This window comes from Schistocerca serialis, chromosome 6 (genome assembly GCF_023864345.2).
Source record: "Schistocerca serialis cubense isolate TAMUIC-IGC-003099 chromosome 6, iqSchSeri2.2, whole genome shotgun sequence".
NCBI classification, from domain to species: Eukaryota; Metazoa; Arthropoda; class Insecta; order Orthoptera; family Acrididae; genus Schistocerca; species Schistocerca serialis.
The window spans coordinates 713467888-713487061 of NC_064643.1; the positions used below are offsets into that span (position 1 = coordinate 713467888).

At 44.2% G+C, this 19174-nt stretch overlaps 1 protein-coding gene across 1 annotated transcript in view; it reads right to left on the reverse strand.

Annotated features, from left to right (window-relative positions):
• Positions 1 to 17136, reverse strand: part of LOC126484527 (putative odorant-binding protein A10) — a 33181-nt gene extending 16045 nt beyond the window's left edge. The window contains exon 1 of the mRNA XM_050108075.1: positions 16843 to 17136. Within this exon, the coding sequence (XP_049964032.1) occupies positions 16843 to 17104 (262 nt within the window). The 5' untranslated portion in view covers positions 17105 to 17136. The remainder of the gene's footprint in view (positions 1 to 16842) is intronic.
• Between the last annotated feature and the right edge of the window lie 2038 nt (positions 17137 to 19174).

The following is a 19174-nucleotide window of genomic DNA, read 5'->3' on the forward strand; positions in this document are numbered from 1 at the left end:
AACATTTATGGGACATAATCGAGGGGTCAGTCCGTGTACAAAATCCTGAATGGAGCCTACCGCAGTCATGGCCGGCTATAGAGACAGCATGGCTCAATATCTCTTCAGGAGACTTCCATTGACTCGCTGAGTCCACGCTACGACGGATTGCTGCACTACGTCGAACAAAATGAGGTCCGACACGATTTTAGGAAGCCGCCCATGACTTTTATCACCACAGTGTACTGTGTAAAAGGGATATATATATACCAGCAAGTTGTAATTTAATTTTGTATTGCGATGAAGACTATTAAAAACTTTTAAAATGACATAATTATTCCACATGCCATGCAAGATGTCTGAAACAGGACAAGTACTCTCCAACTTTGAGAAGACTGTAATAATTTCGTTTCATAAAAGGAGGGAGGTGCTGACAGGTACGCGTACTAGCTAACCAGCAGTCAGGAAGTCATAGTTGCAAAATATTGACACGAATTATTCTCAGAAGAATTCTCGGGGAATATCATTTTGGGTTGCGGAAAATTATTGGTACACGTGAGGCAATACTAACCCTACAACTTACCTTAGGCAATAGGATAAGGAAAGGCAAACGTACAATTATGTCATTTGAAAGTTTAGGGAAACAGTCTGAAAATGTAGTCAATCAGAAGGATGGACAAAGAAAATTTTGAAAATATTGTCTGAAATACACCATTTGAAGTTTTGCAGGTAACAGGAATAAAATACAGGGACGAAAACGTTGTTTACAAATTGTACAGGCACCAGACAGCAGTTATAACAGTCGAAGAGCATGAAATGGAAGCCTTAGTTCAAAAGGGAGTAGTCTATCTCCGATGTTATTAGGTCTGTACATTGAGCAAGCCGTGGAGGAAACCAAGGAGAAATTTGGGAACGGAATTAAAGTTCAAGAAGTAGAAATAAAAACTTCACAGTTTGTCGATGACAGCAAAATTATGTAAGAGACGCCTAAGGACTTGGTAGAGTAGTTGAATAGAATGTTTGGTGTCTTGAAGAGAGATTATAAGACGAACAGAAATATAAGTAAAGCAGAGATAATGGAATATAGTAGAGTTAAATCAGGTGATGCTGAGGGAATTAGGTTAGGGGAGCAAAATAATTCGTGACTGCCCAAGTAGAGACGGCGTAAAATGCAGACTGCCTACAGAAAGAAAAGTATTTCTGAAAAAGAGGAATTTTTCTGAAAATATTTCTTTGGAGTGTAGTTTTGTATAGAAGTGAAACGTGGACAGTAGTCAATTAAGATACGGAAAAGATATAATCTTCTGAAACGTGATGCTCTAGAACATTGCTGAAGATTAGATGGGTAGATCGAATAAGAAATGGAGAGATACTGAAACGAAATGCGAAAGAAAGGAATTTATGACACAACGTTACTAAAAAAGACACTGATTGTTAGGACACATTCCGAGGCATCAAAGAATTGTCCCTTTGGTAATAAAAGGAAGTGTGGCGGCAAAAATTTTGGATGGAGGCCAACGTTTGAATACGGTAAGAAGGTTCAACTGGATATAAGTTGTGGTAGTTATATCAAAAACGAGTCGTTCTTGGTACGACTTGATATAATTAAATATCAGTTAATGAAATATCGGAGTTTCAAGTCTTCAGATCCTAATCTAAAATACATAGCCATATATAGGGTGACAGTTACTGAACTATATGAAATAAAATCGTCATAACTTCTGAACGGTTTGCGTTAGGACGTTCGAACTCCACGTTTGGCCACGGGGCTTGATAGGAATTAGTATGCGCAAGCGCACGCGTGTTGTTGGTGTCGGAGGCTTGCTATGCGAGCCCAACTGCAGCTCAAAGGAAGTTTGCGACCGTGTTCAGGCTTAAGACAATCTGTGTAAGTGTGCTAACGATGAAGAATTCGATTTGCAAATTTGAGAGAACTGGTAGTGTTCGTGACGATAGTGTTAGCAATGTCGGTCGTCCAACACACGCCTGAAAACATCGAGAAGACAAGCAATTTGTTTCAGACCAGCCCCAGGAAATCGATCAGACGAGCTGCACAACAGGTAGGAATTATTCGGGAGACACTGCGACAAATTGTTGTTGAAGGCTTGCATCTCTTTCCATGCAAAATTGAAACCCATCAGCAAGTCCCAAGGTCATGGAACAGTGGTTGTGTTTCGCCGACATTATTGTCCACAGAATTGACGAACGGGACATTGATGTGAATATGGTTTGGTTTATCGACGAAGCCCACTTTCATTTGGATGGGTTCGTCAAGAAGCAACAGGTGGCTGTATGGTGTGCAATGTCTTGTCTCGGGATAATCAAAAATGGTTCAAATGACTCTGAGCACTATGGGACTTAACTTCTAAGGTCATCAGTCCCCTAGAACTTAGAACTACTTAAACCTAACTAACCTAAGGACATCGTAATATTCCTTAATGGCACGGTGACTAACGAACGATACGTGAAGATTTTGGAACATGATTTCATCCCCATTATCCAAAGTAATTTCGACAAGATGTGGTTCATGCAAGACGGAGCTCGATTCCATCGAAGCAGGAGAGTGATGTCATGGAGGAGCACTTTGGAGACAGTCTTCTGGCTCTGGGGTACCCAGAGGGCAGTGGCATGAGCCTTGATTGGCTGTCATATTCTCCGGATCTGAACACATGCGGCTCCTTTTTGTTGGGCTACATTAAAGACAAAGTGTACAGCAATAACCCCAAAACCATTGCTGAGCTGAAAACAGCAACTCAGGAAGTAACCGACAGCATCGATGTTCCGAAACTTTAGTGGGTCATGCAGAATTTCGCTATTCGTCAGCGCCACATCTTCACCAATGATGGCATGCATGTCGAATATGTCGTAACCTAAATACGAATATCTGTAACGACGTTTACATGTTGAATAAAGTGTGTGCACGCCGTAGTTTGTAACTAATTTACGTTTTTCTCATGTAGTTCAATAACTGTCATCCTGTACCACGCTGTAGCGTAACGAATAGAGGCGCAGAGCTGCAAAGTCATGCGTAGCTCTTTCGCGCCCACCTTCCAGTAAACAAGCTTTTAGCTCACGTTCTTAGAATAATGTGCTTTCTTATTCATGTAACAGAAGTATGTTCTGTAATATCCGAAGCCACTTACAAATAAGAGTGCTCTCTTTCAGGAATGAGTTGATTCGAGTCTGTGAACGTGCCAGGGAATATGGACCAAAGAATTGCAAAGTTGCTTTCTACGTCACTGCCTGATTCGATCGCAGTTAAGTACTATATTTATTTATTCATTCAAAAAACTTTCCAGATTATGGCGTGCACACTTCCTTTATACATATCGTGTGTGACTGAGTGCAGAATCAGACACGTACACTGAAGAACCAAAGAAACTGGTATAAGCATGTGTATTCAAATACGGCGCATCGGTCAGCAGCGCCTATACAAGGCAACAAGTGCCTGGTGCAGTTGTTAGAGCGGTTATTGCTGCTATAATGGTAGGTTATCAAGATTTAAGTGCGTTTGAACGTGGTGTTACAGTCGGCGCACGAGCGATGGGACATAGCATCTCCGAGGTAGCAATGAAGTGAGTATTTTCCTGTATGACCGTTTCATGATTGCGCCGTGAATATGAGGAATCCGGTAAAACATAAAACCTCCGACATGGCTGCGGCTCGAAAAAGATCCTCCTAGATCGGGACCAACGACGACTGGAGGGAATTGTTCAACGTGACAAAAGTGCAACCCTTTCGCAAACTGCTGCAGATTTCAATGCTGAGCCGTGAACAAGTGTCACCGTGCGAGCCATTCAACGAAACATCATCGATATGGGCTTTTGGAGCCGAAGACTCACTCGTGTACCCTTGATGACTGCACGACACAAAGCTTTACGCCTCTCCTGGGACCCTCAACACCTACATTGGACTGTTGATGACTGGAAAAATGTGCCTTGTCGGACGAGTCTCGTTTCAAATTGTATCGAGCGGATGGATGTGTACGGGTATGGAGACAACCTCATGAATCCTTGGACCCTGTATGTCAGCAAGGGACTGTTCAAGGTGGTGGAGGCTCTGTAATGGTGCGGGGCGTGTGCAGTTGGAGTAATATGGGACCCCTGATACGTCTAGAAACAACTCTGACAGGTGGTACGTACGTAAGCATCCTGTCACCTGCATCCATTCATGTCCATTGTGCATTTCGACGGACTTGGTCAGTTCCAGCAGGACGATGCGACACCCCACAAGTCCAGAACTGCTACAGAGTGGCTCCAGGGACAACTTCTGAGTCCCTAGCCACCAATCTCCCCAGACGTGAACATTATTGACCATATCTGGGATGCCTTGCAACATGCTGAAGAGATCTTCAGCCCCTCGTACTCTTAAGGATTTATGGAGAGCCCTGTAGGATTCATGGTGTCAGTTCCCTCAAGAACTGCTTCAGACATTACTAGATACCATGCCACGTCGTGCTACGGCACTTCTGCGTGCTCGCGGGGGCCCTACACGATATTAGGCAGGTGTGCAAGGTTTTTTGGCTCTTCGGTGTATAATCGTGTATGTACGATCGTATGTGCGCGCGTACACACGCACACACACACACACACACACACACACACACATTGCGTTTTCTTGTTTAAAGTCCTGTTCTAAAAATTCTTCTAATGAAGAGAATCAGTGATCTAGTAAGAGAGCTTTAACATTTTATTAAGAATGAAGAAATAAATTTTGTATACGTGGAAGCGTATTGTAAATTTGTATCGCTCTGTTTACAGTGTAATTGGTATGGCTAGCAGTACACCATCCGTTTTCGTAAACAAACCTTGTGACATGTGAGTCAGGTGCAGCTGACAACAGCGACTGGCGAGTGCTGTTGGAGAGTCGCAAATCATAGTGAGGAGCGCGTTCTGCGCTATGCAGCAGCTCATTCTTAAGCTTGCACCGACAAAAATGCAAGTCACGTCTGTTGTGCTTAATAATGATAAAACTTGTGAGGAAGACCTGACAGCCACGCAGGCAAACGTGCTAACCATCTCACGCGATCGTTTACGTTGTGTGGTCCAGCAGTCGTTTGTCGCTCCATACGAGACTTTTCCATCCACTTGTCCTGCGCAGCACGAATAACTGTTGTGCCAGTACACATTATGCCAGCCGACAAGTCATCGTATGAGAAACCCACTTCTCGGATTCTGGTCAATATACACTCCAACACTCTCTTAGACAAATCAAAATGACCGACCACGAAGGAATTATCCGAATGGGACAGACATTGGTAAATGCGACGTGCATATACAAACAAACAAATGATTACAGTTTCAGGAAAATTGGATTTTTCGTTCAAGACAAAGAGCTTCACAAACTAAACAAGTCACGACGTGTTGGGCGATCACTTTCCGTTTATGGAAGGCATTGACTGATAGAGTTGTTGGATGTGCTCCTGAAGAATATCGTGCCAAATATTGTCCAAGTGGCGCGTCAGACCGTCAAAATCCCGAGCTGGTTGGAGGTCCCTGCCCATAACGCACCATACACTCTCAATTGGGGAGAGATATGGTGACCTTGCTGGCCAAAGTTGGGTTTGGCAAGCACGAAGGCAAGTAGTAGAAACCCTCGCCATGTGCGGGCGGACATTTTCTTGCTGAAATGCTCGGGATGACTTGCCGCGGTGGCCGAGCGGTTCTAGGCGCTTCAGTCCGGAACCGAGTGACTGCTACAGTCGCAGGTTCGAATCCTCCCTCGGGCATGGATTCGTGTGATGTCCTTAGGTTAATTAGGTTTAACTAGTTCTAAGTTCTAGGCGACTGATGACCTCAGATGTTAAGTCCCATAGTGCTCAGAGCCATTTGAACCATTTGATGACTTCCCATGAAGGACAACAAAACAGGGCGTAGAATGTCGCCGACTTACCGCTGTGTTTTATGGGTGTCGAGGCTGACAACCAAAGGAGTCCTGCTGTGAAAAGAAATGGTACCCCAGCCCATCACTCCTCGTTGTTGAGCCATATGGCGGGCGACAGTCAGTTTACTATACCAACGCAGTCTCGGGCGTCTTCAGACACGTCATCGACCTGGAATCTCATTGACTGGATTAGAATTGTCTTCAGTGATGAGTTCCGCCTCGAATTGAATCCCAATTACCAACGAAGACGTGTCTGGAAACGCCCCAGACAGCACTCGGATACCAACCTGTCACCCGTCATACGGCCCACATCCAGGAGTGATGGTCCGGGGTGGCATACATTTTCATAGCAGGACCCCTTTGGTTCTCATCCACTGCACCCTTAAAGCAAATCGGTAAATCGATATTCTACGCCTTGTTTTGTTGTTCTTCATGGCAAGTCATCCTGGGCATATATTTCACCAACATAATGCCCACCCGCACATGGTGAGAGTTTCTACTGCTTGTCTTAGTGCTCACCAAACCCTAACTTGGCCAGCAAGCTCGCCGGGTCTCTCCCCAGTTGAGAACTTTTGGGGAATTATGGGCAGGGCCCTCCAACCATCTGGGGATTGAAACTTCCTGGCAGATTAAAACTGTGTGCCAGACCGAGACTCGAACTCGGGACCTTTGCCTTTCGCGGGCAAGTGCTCCACCAATTGAGTTACCCAAGCACGACTCAGGCCCCGTCCTCACAGTTTTACTTCTGCCAGTACCACGTCTCCTACCTTCCAAACTTTAAAGAAGCTCTCCTGCGAACCTTGCAGAACCAGCACTCCTGAAAGAAAGGATATTGCGGAGACATGGCTTAGCCACAGCCTGGGGGATGTTTCCAGAATGAGATTTTCACTCTGCAGCGGAGTGTGGGCTGATATGAAACTTCCTGGCAGATTAAAATGTGTGGTAATGGCAGAAATAAAACTGTGAGGAAGGGGCGTGAGTCGTGCTTGGGTAGCTCAGTTGGTAGAGAATTTGCCCGTGAAAGGCAAAGGTCCCGATTTTGAGTCTCGGTCTGGCACACAGTTTTAATATGTCAGGAAGTTTCAAAAAAAAAAAAAAAAAAAAAAAAAAAAGTTTCGAATGGCTCTGAGCACTATGGGACTTAACATCTATGGTCATCAGTCCCCTAGAACTTAGAACTACTTAAACCTAACTAACCTAAGTACGTCACACAACACCCAGTCATCAGGTGGCAGAGAAAATCCCTGACCCCGCCGGGAATCGAACCCGGGACCCCGTGCTCGGGATGCGAGAACGCTACCGCGAGACCACGAGCTGCGGACTGTCAGGAACTTTCATCTCAACCCACACTCCGCTGCAGAATGAAAATCTCATTCTGGAAACATCCCCCAGGCTGTGGCTAAGCCATGTCTCCGCAATATCCTTTCTTTCAGGAGTGCTAGTTCTGCAAGGTCCGCGGGAGAACTTCTGTGAAGTTTGGAAGGTAGGAGACGACGTACTGGCGGAATTAAGGCTGTGAGGCGGGGCGTGAGTCGTGCTTGGGTAGCTCAATTGGTAGAGCACTTGCCCGCGAAAGGCAAAGGTCCCGAGTTCGAGTCTCGGTCTATCCACACAGTCCTAATCTGCCAAGAAGTTTCATATCCGCGCACACTCCACTGCAGAGTGAAAGAGTGAAAATCTCAGTCTGGAAACATCTGGGGATTTTCAAGATCTAAAGCGCCAATTGGACAGAATGTGGCACAGTATTCCTCATAAGGATACCCAACAACTCTATTATTCAAAGCCAAGCCGAATAACTGCTTGCATAAAGGCCAGAAATGAGCCGCGTGTTATTTATTTGCTCAATTCCTTCGTGGAGCGTCGTTTTTTCTCCCTCCCTCTCTCTCTCCCTCTCTCCCTCTCTCTCTCTCTCTCTCTCTCTCTCTCTCTCTCTCTCTTCAAGTGTACTTCACTCCCTTGCTGATATTGTGCCTATTAACGTCACCAAGGCGTCCACTCCCCACATTTCATTTGTGTTTATAGCAGGAAGTGTACTTTGGAGAGCAACAGAAAGTTGTGTGTCAATGTTACTGCGACGCAGTGTACAAGTATCTTTTATGAACGCATAGAGTAGCGTATGCTAAGTGATATCTTCTAGTCTGTCTTGCAATATGGAATAGCTTTCATTATATTCGTACATTACCTACAAGTACATCTCGTGCTGCTACTGTGGAGAAGCTAGCATCTTACTCCGTTTACTGATGTGACTTCTAAATGACGTGTCACTCGATACAACCACAAAACGCGAGCCGGGATGGTTCCTTTGAAAGGGCACGGTGGATTTCCTTCCCAATCCTTCCCTAACCCGAGCTTGCGCTCCGTCTCTAATGACCTCGTTGTCGACGGGACGTTAAACACTAACCACCACCACCACCACAAAACGCAACAGCCGTCGACAAATGAAGAACTTCAGAGACGCCATATTGGATTTCGTCTTATTTCGCTGTTTTCGTGTTTTAACTTGTGTGTTATGACAGCAGGTCGTTTACATTGCATTGAAGATTTATCATAAACATGTTACTCTTGGCACGATTTGTTATTATTAAATATCAGTTAATGATACATCGGCTTGTCACAAATATTTGGCTGTTTATCTCGCGATTTCCGAGCAGATGGTTAGGCAGGAACCTACGAGCACTACTAAAACTACATATTCTTAATTGTCATTTAACAAAAAGGGCCTTAAATACATTTCTTTTTTCATTTGATGACGTTCTAGAAATTTTTGAAATGTCACGGAACGTAATAGCAATTCAAGACAATTCGCACTTATTATTTAGTGTGAGTAGCTGAGTCACAAACGGGTGTCAGTAAGTCATATCAGGGTGTTGCGTATTGCATCCGTGACTGGATTTCTAATAAATCACCAGAGAACTTTATTGTGACTATGTCACAACTTGTGAACAACAAAAGTCTTTACGTAGGGCACACTACCTCGTGTGGCAGGTACAGAAGAGAGTACTGTCGGGCCTACGTGTACATCTCGCTGCAAATTTTAGACACCTATTGTTCGAACACTATTCTACTCTACGCATCTTCTGTAACTGCATTCATACAGGCTCTGTTTTCAAACGTTTTTTGTGACTATATGATCTCTCGATAATTCACTAACCATTCGCTATGGCTCGAATGTTCAAATGTTTGTGAATTCCTAAGGGGCCAAACTGCTGAGGTCATCGGTCCCTAGACTTACACACGACTTAAACTAACGTAAAATAACGTATGCTAAGAACAACACACACAACCATGTCCAAGCGAGGACTCGAACCTCCGGTGAGAAGGTTCGCTACGGTCCTACTTTGCGTCTCATGAGCCATCGACATCTGATTGAGTAACTGATAAAAGATAAACACTTTTAAGAAAGTTAAAGTACGGGACAAATGCAGTAATTCGATGATACAATTGTTGTACTAACAACACCAAAACAGCACCAAAGTTGCATCTGGAGATCAAGCACCGTCTGTCACGATCAAATGGTTATATTCTAAATATGTATTTCTCCTCAGTTCGAGACGAATTTTTCCTTGCCAGTGAGTGGAGTGTATAATAAAATAATATTTCTATTTGATTTGATTTCTATACATTTCTGTAACCTTAGCATGGGACTAGGTGACTCACAGAAATTACTACACTAACACACGATTTTCTGCAGTCAAAGTTTAACAAAATATTTGTTTTCGCACTTCATACGTCAGTCTCCCAAGTTTATTTCCTCGATTTAAAGGGAAACATACATTTGCAAACCGACATATGATGATGAAAAATGTACAGTTTTCTGTTATCTATCAATTCCGTCAATTCTGAGTCGATTGCACGCCATGAACTTTACATATGGTTCTCTCAAAAATTTGGGGAGTGTTGAGCCCAAATGCCGTTGAGTCTCATTTTATGCTGTCCACAACCGACCTACCAAATATGAGCCTAATCGGATGGCCTTATTTAGGCCTTCACCTTATCAGTGTGCTAAATATCGCAGTCTGTATTCTTACAATGCACCTACAAATTTTATAACGTACTTTTCCTTCTGTAGTGTATATACAATTACCGAACTATCAGTTTAATAAGTCACAGCTGCAAAATACTAACGTGAATTCTTTACAGACGAATGGAAAAACTGGTAGAAGCCGACCTCGGGGAAGATCAGTTTGGATTCCGTAGAAATGTTGGAACACGTGAGGCAATACTGACCTTACGACTTATCTTAGAAGAAAGATTAAGATAAGGCAAACCTACGTTTCTACCATTTGTAGACTTAGAGAAAGCTTTTGACAATGTTAACTGGAATACTCTCTTTCAAATTCTGAAGGTGGCAGGGGTAAAATACAGGGAGCGAAAGGCTATTTACAATTTGTACAGTAACCAGATGGCAGTTATAAGAGTCGAGGGGCATGAAAGGGAAGCAGTGGTTGGGAAAGGAGTGAGACAGGGTTGTAGCCTCTCCCCGATGTTATTCAATCTGTATATTGAGCAAGCAGTAAAGGAAACAAAAGAAAAATTCGGAGTAGGTATTAAAATTCATGGAGAAGAAGTAAAAACTTTGAGGTTCCCCGATGACATTGCAATTCTGTCAGAGACAGCAAAGGACTTGAAAGAGCAGTTGAACGGAATGGACAGTGTCTTGAAAGGAGGATATAAGATCAACATTAACAAAAGCAAAACGAGGATAATGGAATGTAGTCAAATTAAGTCGGTTGATGCTGAGGGAATTAGATTAGGAAATGAGACACTTAAAGTAGTAAAGGAGTTTTGCTATTTAGGGAGTAAAATAACTGATGATGGTCGAAGTAGAGAGGATATAAAATGTAGACTGGCAATGGGAAGGAAAGTGTTTCTCAAGAAGAGAAATTTGTTAACATCGAGTATAGATTTAAGTGTCAGGAAGTCGTTTCTGAAAGTATTTGTATGGAGTGTAGCCATGTATGGAAGTGAAACATGGACGATAACTAGTTTGGACAAGAAGAGAATAGAAGCTTTCGAAATGTGGTGCTACAGAAGAATGCTGAAGATAAGGTCGGTAGATCACGTAACTAATGAGGAGGTATTGAATAGGATTGGGGAGAAGAGAAGTTTGTGGCACAACTTGACTAGAAGAAGGGATCGGTTGGTAGGACATGTTTTGAGGCATCAAGGGATCACAAACTTAGCATTGGAGGGCACCGTGGAGGGTAAAAATCGTAGAGGGAGACCAAGAGATGAATACACTAAGCAGATTCAGAAGGATGTAGATTGCAGTAGGTACTGGGAGATGAAGAACCTTGCACAGGATAGAGTAGCATGGAGAGCTGCATCAAACCAGTCTCAGGACTGAAGACCACAACAACAACAGTGTATATACACGATCCTTGCTGGACTTAACAATTTTAATGGCTAGCAGTGTATTTGAATAACATGTTTTGCATGTGGTATGCAGGGGAGAGCGTTTACTTAGAGGATAGTGTGCCTGGGAACACACGACGTTTGTTGGTCTTTGCTTCAGTCTAGTGACTGGTTTTATAAGCAAACGAAAGAAGGCGCACTAGAGATCGCCTTATCGATTTTTTACCATTTTCTACAGTTTTTCATGTTGCTAGAAATCATGTTCTGTTTTGCTCAGTTTTTTAAATATTTCGCGTTCTGCACATTTAAGAGCCGTATAATACAGGGTGATTCAAAAAGAATACCACAACTTTAGGAATTTAAAACTCTGCAACGACGAAAGGCACAGCTAAGCACTATCTGTCGGCGAATTAAGGGAGCTATAAAGTTTCATTTAGTTGTACATTTGTTCGCTTGAGGCGCTGTTGACTAGGCTGAAAACCAAACTACCCGAGGCAGCCCGTGACAGAGCACTTCATCACTGGCCTCCAAGAAGCCCTGATCTTACCCCCTGCGATTTTTTCTTAGGGGGGTATGTTAAGGATATGGTATTTCGGCCACCTCTACCAGCCACCATTGATGATTTGAAACGAGAAATAACAGCAGCTATCCAAACTGTTACGCCTGATATGCTACAGAGAGTGTGGAACGAGTTGGAGTATCGGGTTGATATTGCTCGTGTGTCTGGAGGGGGCCATATTGAACATCTCTGAACTTGTTTTTGAGTGAAAAAAAACCTTTTTAAATACTCTTTGTAATGATGGTTCAAATGGCTCTGAGCACTATGGGACTTAACATCTAGGGTCATCAGTCCCCTAGAACGTAGAACTACCTAAACCTAACTAACCTAAGGACAGCACACAACACCCAGTCATCACGAGGCAGGGAAAATCCCTGACCCCACCGGGAATCGAACCCGGGAACTCGGGCGTGGGAAGCGAGAATGCTACCGCACGACCACGAGCTGCGGACATGTAATGATGTATAACAGAAGGTTATATTATGTTTCTTTCATTAAATACACATTTTTAAAGTTGTGGTATTCTTTTTGAATCACCCTGTATATTGATTTTATCAAGGCCTTCGATAATGTTGATAGAGAGTGACTGTGGAGAATTGTTAAGAAAAGAGTGTATTCACAGCATCTAATAAATATTTCAAAAAGTCTCTATATAAACACCTGACTGTAATTTTGGATATGAATGAAACTATAACACAGCCTACAGCCACAAACAGAGGAGTAAGACAAGGGTACAACTTTCCACCCACTCTTTTTAACACTCATTTAGATGACGCACTACGGAAATGGAAGGACATTTTTAACACGAGAATTAAGATTAACTACAATTCCCGCTTGAATTGCGTTTCAGGTATATGCAGACGACTGCACACTGCTGGTGCGTAATGAAGATGATCTGCAAATGAGAATAAAATTAATTAGGTGAGGTTAGTGGAGTGTACCATTTGACGATTCTAGGAATGAAGACGAAATCAGTGGCTCGCAAACGGAAGTACCCTCTACGGTCAAAAATTGTGATCAACAATAGAACAATGGAACAGGTCTAACATTTTAACTATTTAGGATGTGACGTCACTTGTGAGTAAGACGAAGACATAGAGAAGAAAGTAGTAATGTTTGTGAGTATATGTGGAACAAAGAACAGATGTGTAAAAACATAAAACGAGGAAAGAAACGAGATTGAAATTTGATAAGACAACAGCAGTTTCAGTGATTGTTTACGGGAGTGAAACGTGTGTTACAAGTAAATGCCAAGAAAGCCGCAGACAGGCAACGGAAATGAGGTTTCTGAGAGGAGTAAAGCGATGCGCAAGAGCCGATAGATTTCGAAATTCGGAAATTAGGGAAGAGCTGGACACATTTAACGTACTCAACAAAATAGAAGAAAGTAGCAGGAACATGTCGAAAGAATGAGTGGAGAAAGATTGCCTCTCCAGACAAGAAGATTTAAGCCAGTCCGGAGAAGAAGTCAGGGAAGACTGAGGAAGCGATGTGTACTGTAGCTGGCAAAACAAGAAAATGGATTAATGTTTGAAGTGAAAATGATGATGATGATGTAATATATTGTCAATTCTTCAAGAACAGGATTTTATGGTAAGATGCTAGATACTTTTTGAACTATTTAACCACTCGTGCACAGTTCTGGCATACTTTGATGGTCGTGCTCCATCTTGTTCCTTGAAACAGAAGGTCTACAGTGGAACACATGACAGTAGCAAATAAGCTGAATTTGTTTAATGTCCTGTCAGTCTTACCTGTCTTGATAACAGAAATTTGTGTTAGCTACGAATAGCTTCTATTTCAAAATGTATTTTACTTGTAACTGGTTTTCGATAATACACTTCTGCTAAATTTGGTTTCACTTACTGTTTATGGGGGTGTAGTAGAGTAATAATGGAAGAAGTAAATACGGTACTGACCAGATTTTCTCGACTGCAACGCTATTACATTTCAATCGAATATTTGTTCCCGGGTACATAAACATGTTGTACCCCTTCACATTTGGAAAAACATTAGTTTACGGGGGTAATTTTTGTAATTTCAGAAAAAGACTGCAGTATATAAAAAGTGAATGCCTTCATTTACAAACGGAATAAAGAATTATATTAAACTTCTGTTAGAGAGTGGCCAGAGGCGAAAGCGTGAAAGGTAATCGAACACTTTCCCCTGCCACTTAAAATTTAGTCTCTCACGTGATGAAATAATAGCAAAATAAAGCGCAGATGCTAAGTCTGCAGATAGGCACAAAAAAAAAGACTGTCTCACAATAATCTTTCGGCCAACAAGACCTTTGTCAAAAATAGACAACGGACACACGCACCCATTCATGCATTTACATCTACATCTACATCTATATCCATACTCCACAAGCCACTGACGGTGTGTGGCGGAGGGTACTTTGAGTACCTCTATCGGTTCGCCCTTCTATTCCAGTCTCATACTGTTCGTGGAAAGAAAGATTGTCGGTATGTCTCTGTGTGGGCTCTAATCTCTCTGATTTTATCCCCATGGTCTCTTCGCGAGATATACGTAGGAGGGAGCAATATACTGCTTGACTCCTCGGTGAAAGTGTGTTCTCGAAACTTCCACAAAAGCCCGTACCGAGCTACTGAGCGTCTCTCCTGCAGAGTCTTCCAATGGAGTTTATCTATCATCTCGATAACGCTTTCGCGATTACTAAATGATCCTGTAACGAAGCGCGCTGCTCTCTGTTGAGTGTTTTATATCTCTTCTATCAACAGTATCTGGTACGGATCCCACACCGGTGAGCAGTATTCAAGCAGTGGGCGAACAAGTGCACTATAACCTACTTCCTTTGTATTCGGCTTGCATTTCCTTAGGATTCTTCCAACGAATCTCAGTCAGGCATCTGCTTTACCGACGATCAACTTTGTATGATCATTCCATTTTAAATCACTCCTAATGCCTACTCCCAGATAATTTATGGAATGCAAACGCAACTCACACACACATGACCACAGTGTCTGGCAGCTGAATTTTTGACAAAGCACATGTTGGCCGAAAGCTTATTGTGTGACAGTTTTTTTTTTTTTTTTTTGTGCCTGTCTGCAACTCAGCATCTCCGCTGTATGGTGAGTAGCAGCTATAGTTTTCATAATATTGTTACATTCCATCCTAGATTTTCCATTGTTTAGTAGCAAAATAAAGTTGTATAGCAACCTTTTGGTGGTGTATATAAAAATGACAGTAGATGTACGTCTAATAGGAGACTTGGGCTGATGAATAACCGGCTACGTAATCGGGTACTTTGTTGTGAAAATATGCCTTAAGGTTCCAAGCTAGGTCCTGGCCTTTCGAGCCGATGCAGCCCGGGTCACTTGCGAGCCAATGCTGCTGCTTGAGTAGTACCAGCCAAACGTTCCTTGCCTGATCTCGACACGGCTGTGTCTCTGCAGAAGCAGTGACGCTAGAGATTAGCCGGTACAGCACAGTGGGCCCGGAGCGGCGCTGTTGAGTACGTCTACATAAATACTCCGCAATCCACCATATGGTGCTTGGTGGAGGGTACCTCGTACCAAAACTGGCATCTTCTCTCCCTGTTCCACTCCCAAACAGAACAAGGGAAAAATGACTGCCTATATGCCTATGTACGAGCCCTAATCTCTCTTATCGTATCTTTGGGGTCTTTCCGCGAAATATAAGTTGGCGGCAGTAAAATTGTACTGCAGTCAGCCTCAAATGCAGGTTCTCTAAATTTCCTCAGTAGCGATTCACGAAAAGAACGCCTCCTTTCCTCTAGAAACTCCCACCCAAGTTCCTGAAGCATTTCCGTAACACTCGCGTGATGATCATACCCACCAGTAACAAATCTAGCAGCCCACCTCTGAATGACTTCTATGTCCTCCCTCAATCCGACCTGACAGGGATCCCAAACGCTCGAGCAGTACCCAAGAATAGGTCGTATTAGTGTTTTATAAGCGGTCTCCTTTACAGATGAACCACATCTTCCCAAAATTCTACCAATGAACCGAAGACGACTATCCGCCTCCCCCACAACTGCCATTCCATGCTTGTCCCACTTCATATCGCTCTGCATTGTCACGCCCAGATATTTAATAACGTGACTGTGTCAAGCGCTACACTTCTAATGGAGTATTCAAACATTACGGGATTCTTTTTCCTATTCATCTGCATTAATTTACGTTTATCTATACTCAGAGTTAGCTGTCATTCTTTACACCAATCACAAATGCTGTCCAAGTCATCTTGTATCCTCCTACAGTCACTCAACGACGATACCTTCCCGTACACCTCAGCATCTTCAGCAAACAGCCGCACATTGCTATCCACCCTATCCAAAAGACCATTTATGTAGATAGAAAACAACAGCGGACCTACCACGCTTCCCTGGGGCGCTCCAGATGATACCCTCACCTCCGATGAACACTCACCATCGAGGACAACGTACTGGGTTCTATTACTTAAGAAGTCTTCGAGCCACTCACATACTTGGGAACCAATCCCATATGCTCGTACCTTAGTTAGGAGTCTGCAGTGGGGCACCGAGTCAAACGCTTTCCGGAAGTCAAGGAATATGGCATCCGTCTCATACCCTTCTTCCATGGTTCGCAAGAGATCATGTGAAAAAAGGGCGAGTTGCGTTTCGCAGGAGCGATGCTTTCTAAAGCCGTGCTGATGCAGGGACAGCAACTTCTCTGTCTCAAGGAAATTCATTATATTCGAACTGAGAATATGCTCGAGAATCCTGCAACAAACCGATGTTAAGGATATTGGTCTGTAATTTGAGGATCCGTCCTTCTACCCTTCTTATATACAGGCGTCACCTGCGCTTTTTTTACCGTCGCTCGGGACTTTACGTTGGGCAAGAGATTCGCGATAAATGCAAACTAAGTAAGGAGCCAATGCAGTAGAGTACTCTCTGTAAAACCGAATTGAAATCCCATCAGGACCTGGCGGTTTATTTATTTTCAAGCCATTCAGCTGCTTCACAACCCCAGGGAAGCCTATCACTATGTCCTCCGTACGGGAATCTGTACGAGACTCAAACGGCGGTATGTTTGTACGGTCCTCCTGCGAGCACTCACCCTTGACGGCCTTCCCCTGGTCGGAGCAGGGCCCGTCTCCCCGCGCCACCACGCAGCGCAGCAGCGCCGTCAGCGCGCGCTCGCTGCCCAGCACGGCGTCCACGTCCAGGTCGTCGGCGCCGGCCGTCGCCGCCGCCGCCCCCGCCCCACCCCCGCCGCCGCCCCTGCCCCTGCCCCTGGCCGCCCCCCGCCGCTGCGCCTCCACGCCGGCCAGCGCCACCAGCACCACGGACGCCACGAGCAGCTGCAGCGGTCTCGCCATCCTGTCTGTCTGTCCCTCCTCGCACCTCTGGGCTGCCTACTGTCTCCGCGCGGACCGCCGCCCCCGCCTTATATACCGTGCCGCCGGCCTTGGCCGGGAAAGCGGACCGCTGGCATTTCGCGAGCACCGCTGCGGCGCTCCGGAGCGACACGCCTAGCGGCTACTTCCCCGCCTCCATTGTCAACAACGCCCGCAGTCGCAGCTACAGCTGCGTTCCCGTGCCCGGAATGTGTTGCCGACCCTACAAAAACCCGACGATATCTCACCAAGAGATCATAGTTTGTTATCGAGGAGCCAGTAGCTTCAAACAAGTAGTTTTGGAATTATGCAACAAGTACCAAGACAAATCTTCGTCTACATCTATAGTTCGCAATACCTTCCAGTGTGTAGTGGAGGGTACCTCTGCGCACAAACGAAAAAATGGCTGACATCGAAATAAGTGTCCTAGGAATAGAAAAGCAACTGAAATCAGTCAACAGAGGAAAGCCCACTGGACCTGATTGGATACCAATTCGATTCTACACAGAGTACGCGAAAGAACTTGCCCCCCTTCTAACAGCCGTGTACCGCAAGTCTCTAGAGGAACGGAAGGTTCCAAATGATTGGAAAAGAGCACAGGTAGTCCCAGTCTTCAAGAAGGGTCGTCGAGCAGATGCGCAAAACTATAGACCTATATCTCTGACGTCGATCTGTTGTAGAATTTTAGAACATGTTTTTTGCTCGAGTATCATGTCGTTTTTGGAAACCCAGAATCTACTGTGTAGGAATCAACATGGATTCCGGAAACAGCGATCGTGTGAGACCCAACTCGCTTTATTTGTTCATGAGACCCAGAAAATATTAGATACAGGCTCACAGGTAGATGCCATTTTCCTTGACTTCCGGAAGGCGTTTGATACAGTTCCCCACTGTCGCCTGATAAACAAACTAAGAGCCTACAGAATATCGGACCAGCTGTGTGGCTGGATTGAAGAGTTTTTAGCAAACAGAACACAGCATGTTGTTCTCAATGGAGAGACGTCTACAGACGTTAAAGTAACATCTGGCGTGCCACAGAGGAGTGTTATGGGAACATTGCTTTTCACAATATATATAAATTACCTAGTAGATAGTGTCGGAAGTTCCATGGGGCTTTTCGTGGATGATGCTGTAGTATAGAGAGAAGTTGCAGCAGTAGAAAATTGCAGCGAAATGTAGGAAGATCTGCAGCGGATAGGCACTTGGTGCAGGGAGTGGCAATGACCCTTAACATAGACAAATGTAATGTATTGCGAATACATAGAAAGAAGGATCCTTTATTGTACGACTTCTGTAAAACATCTGGGAGTATGCGTGCGGAACGATTTGAAGTGGAATGATCATATAAAATTAATTGTTGGTAAGGCGGGTACCAGGTTGAGATTCATTGGGAGAGTCCTTAGAAAATGTAGTCCATCAACAAAGGAGGTGGCTTACAAAACACTCGTTCGACCTATACTTGAGTACCAGTACCAGTACGAGGTCGGGTTGACGGAGTAGATAGGGAAGATCAAAAGAAGAGCGGCGCGTTTCGTCACAGGGTTATTTGGTAAGTGTGATAGCGTTACGGAGATGTTTAGCAAACTCAAGTGGCAGACTCTGCAAGAGAGGCGCTCTGCATCGCGGTGTAGCTTGCTCGCCAGGTTTCGAGAGGGTGCGTTTCTGGATGAGGTATCGAATATATTGCTTCCCCCTACTTATACCTCCCGAGGAGATGACGAATGTAAAATTAGAGAGATTCGAGCGCGCACGGAAGCTTTCCGGCAGTCGTTCTTCCCGCGAACCATACGCGACTGGAACAGGAAAGGGAGGTAATGACAGTGGCACGTAAAGTGCCCTCCGCCACACACCGTTGGGTGGCTTGCGGAGTATAAATGTAGATGTAGATGTACTCCTGTCGCTTACCGTCTTCCCTGTTAAACATGCTAATGATCAGTAGGACAATTTTGTTTAATCAGTCCTCTGGCTGGTCTGATTCCACAACTTTCTCTCCTGTGCCATCCTCTTCATTTCAGAATAGATCTCAAACCCAACACCCTCATTTGTTGGGTA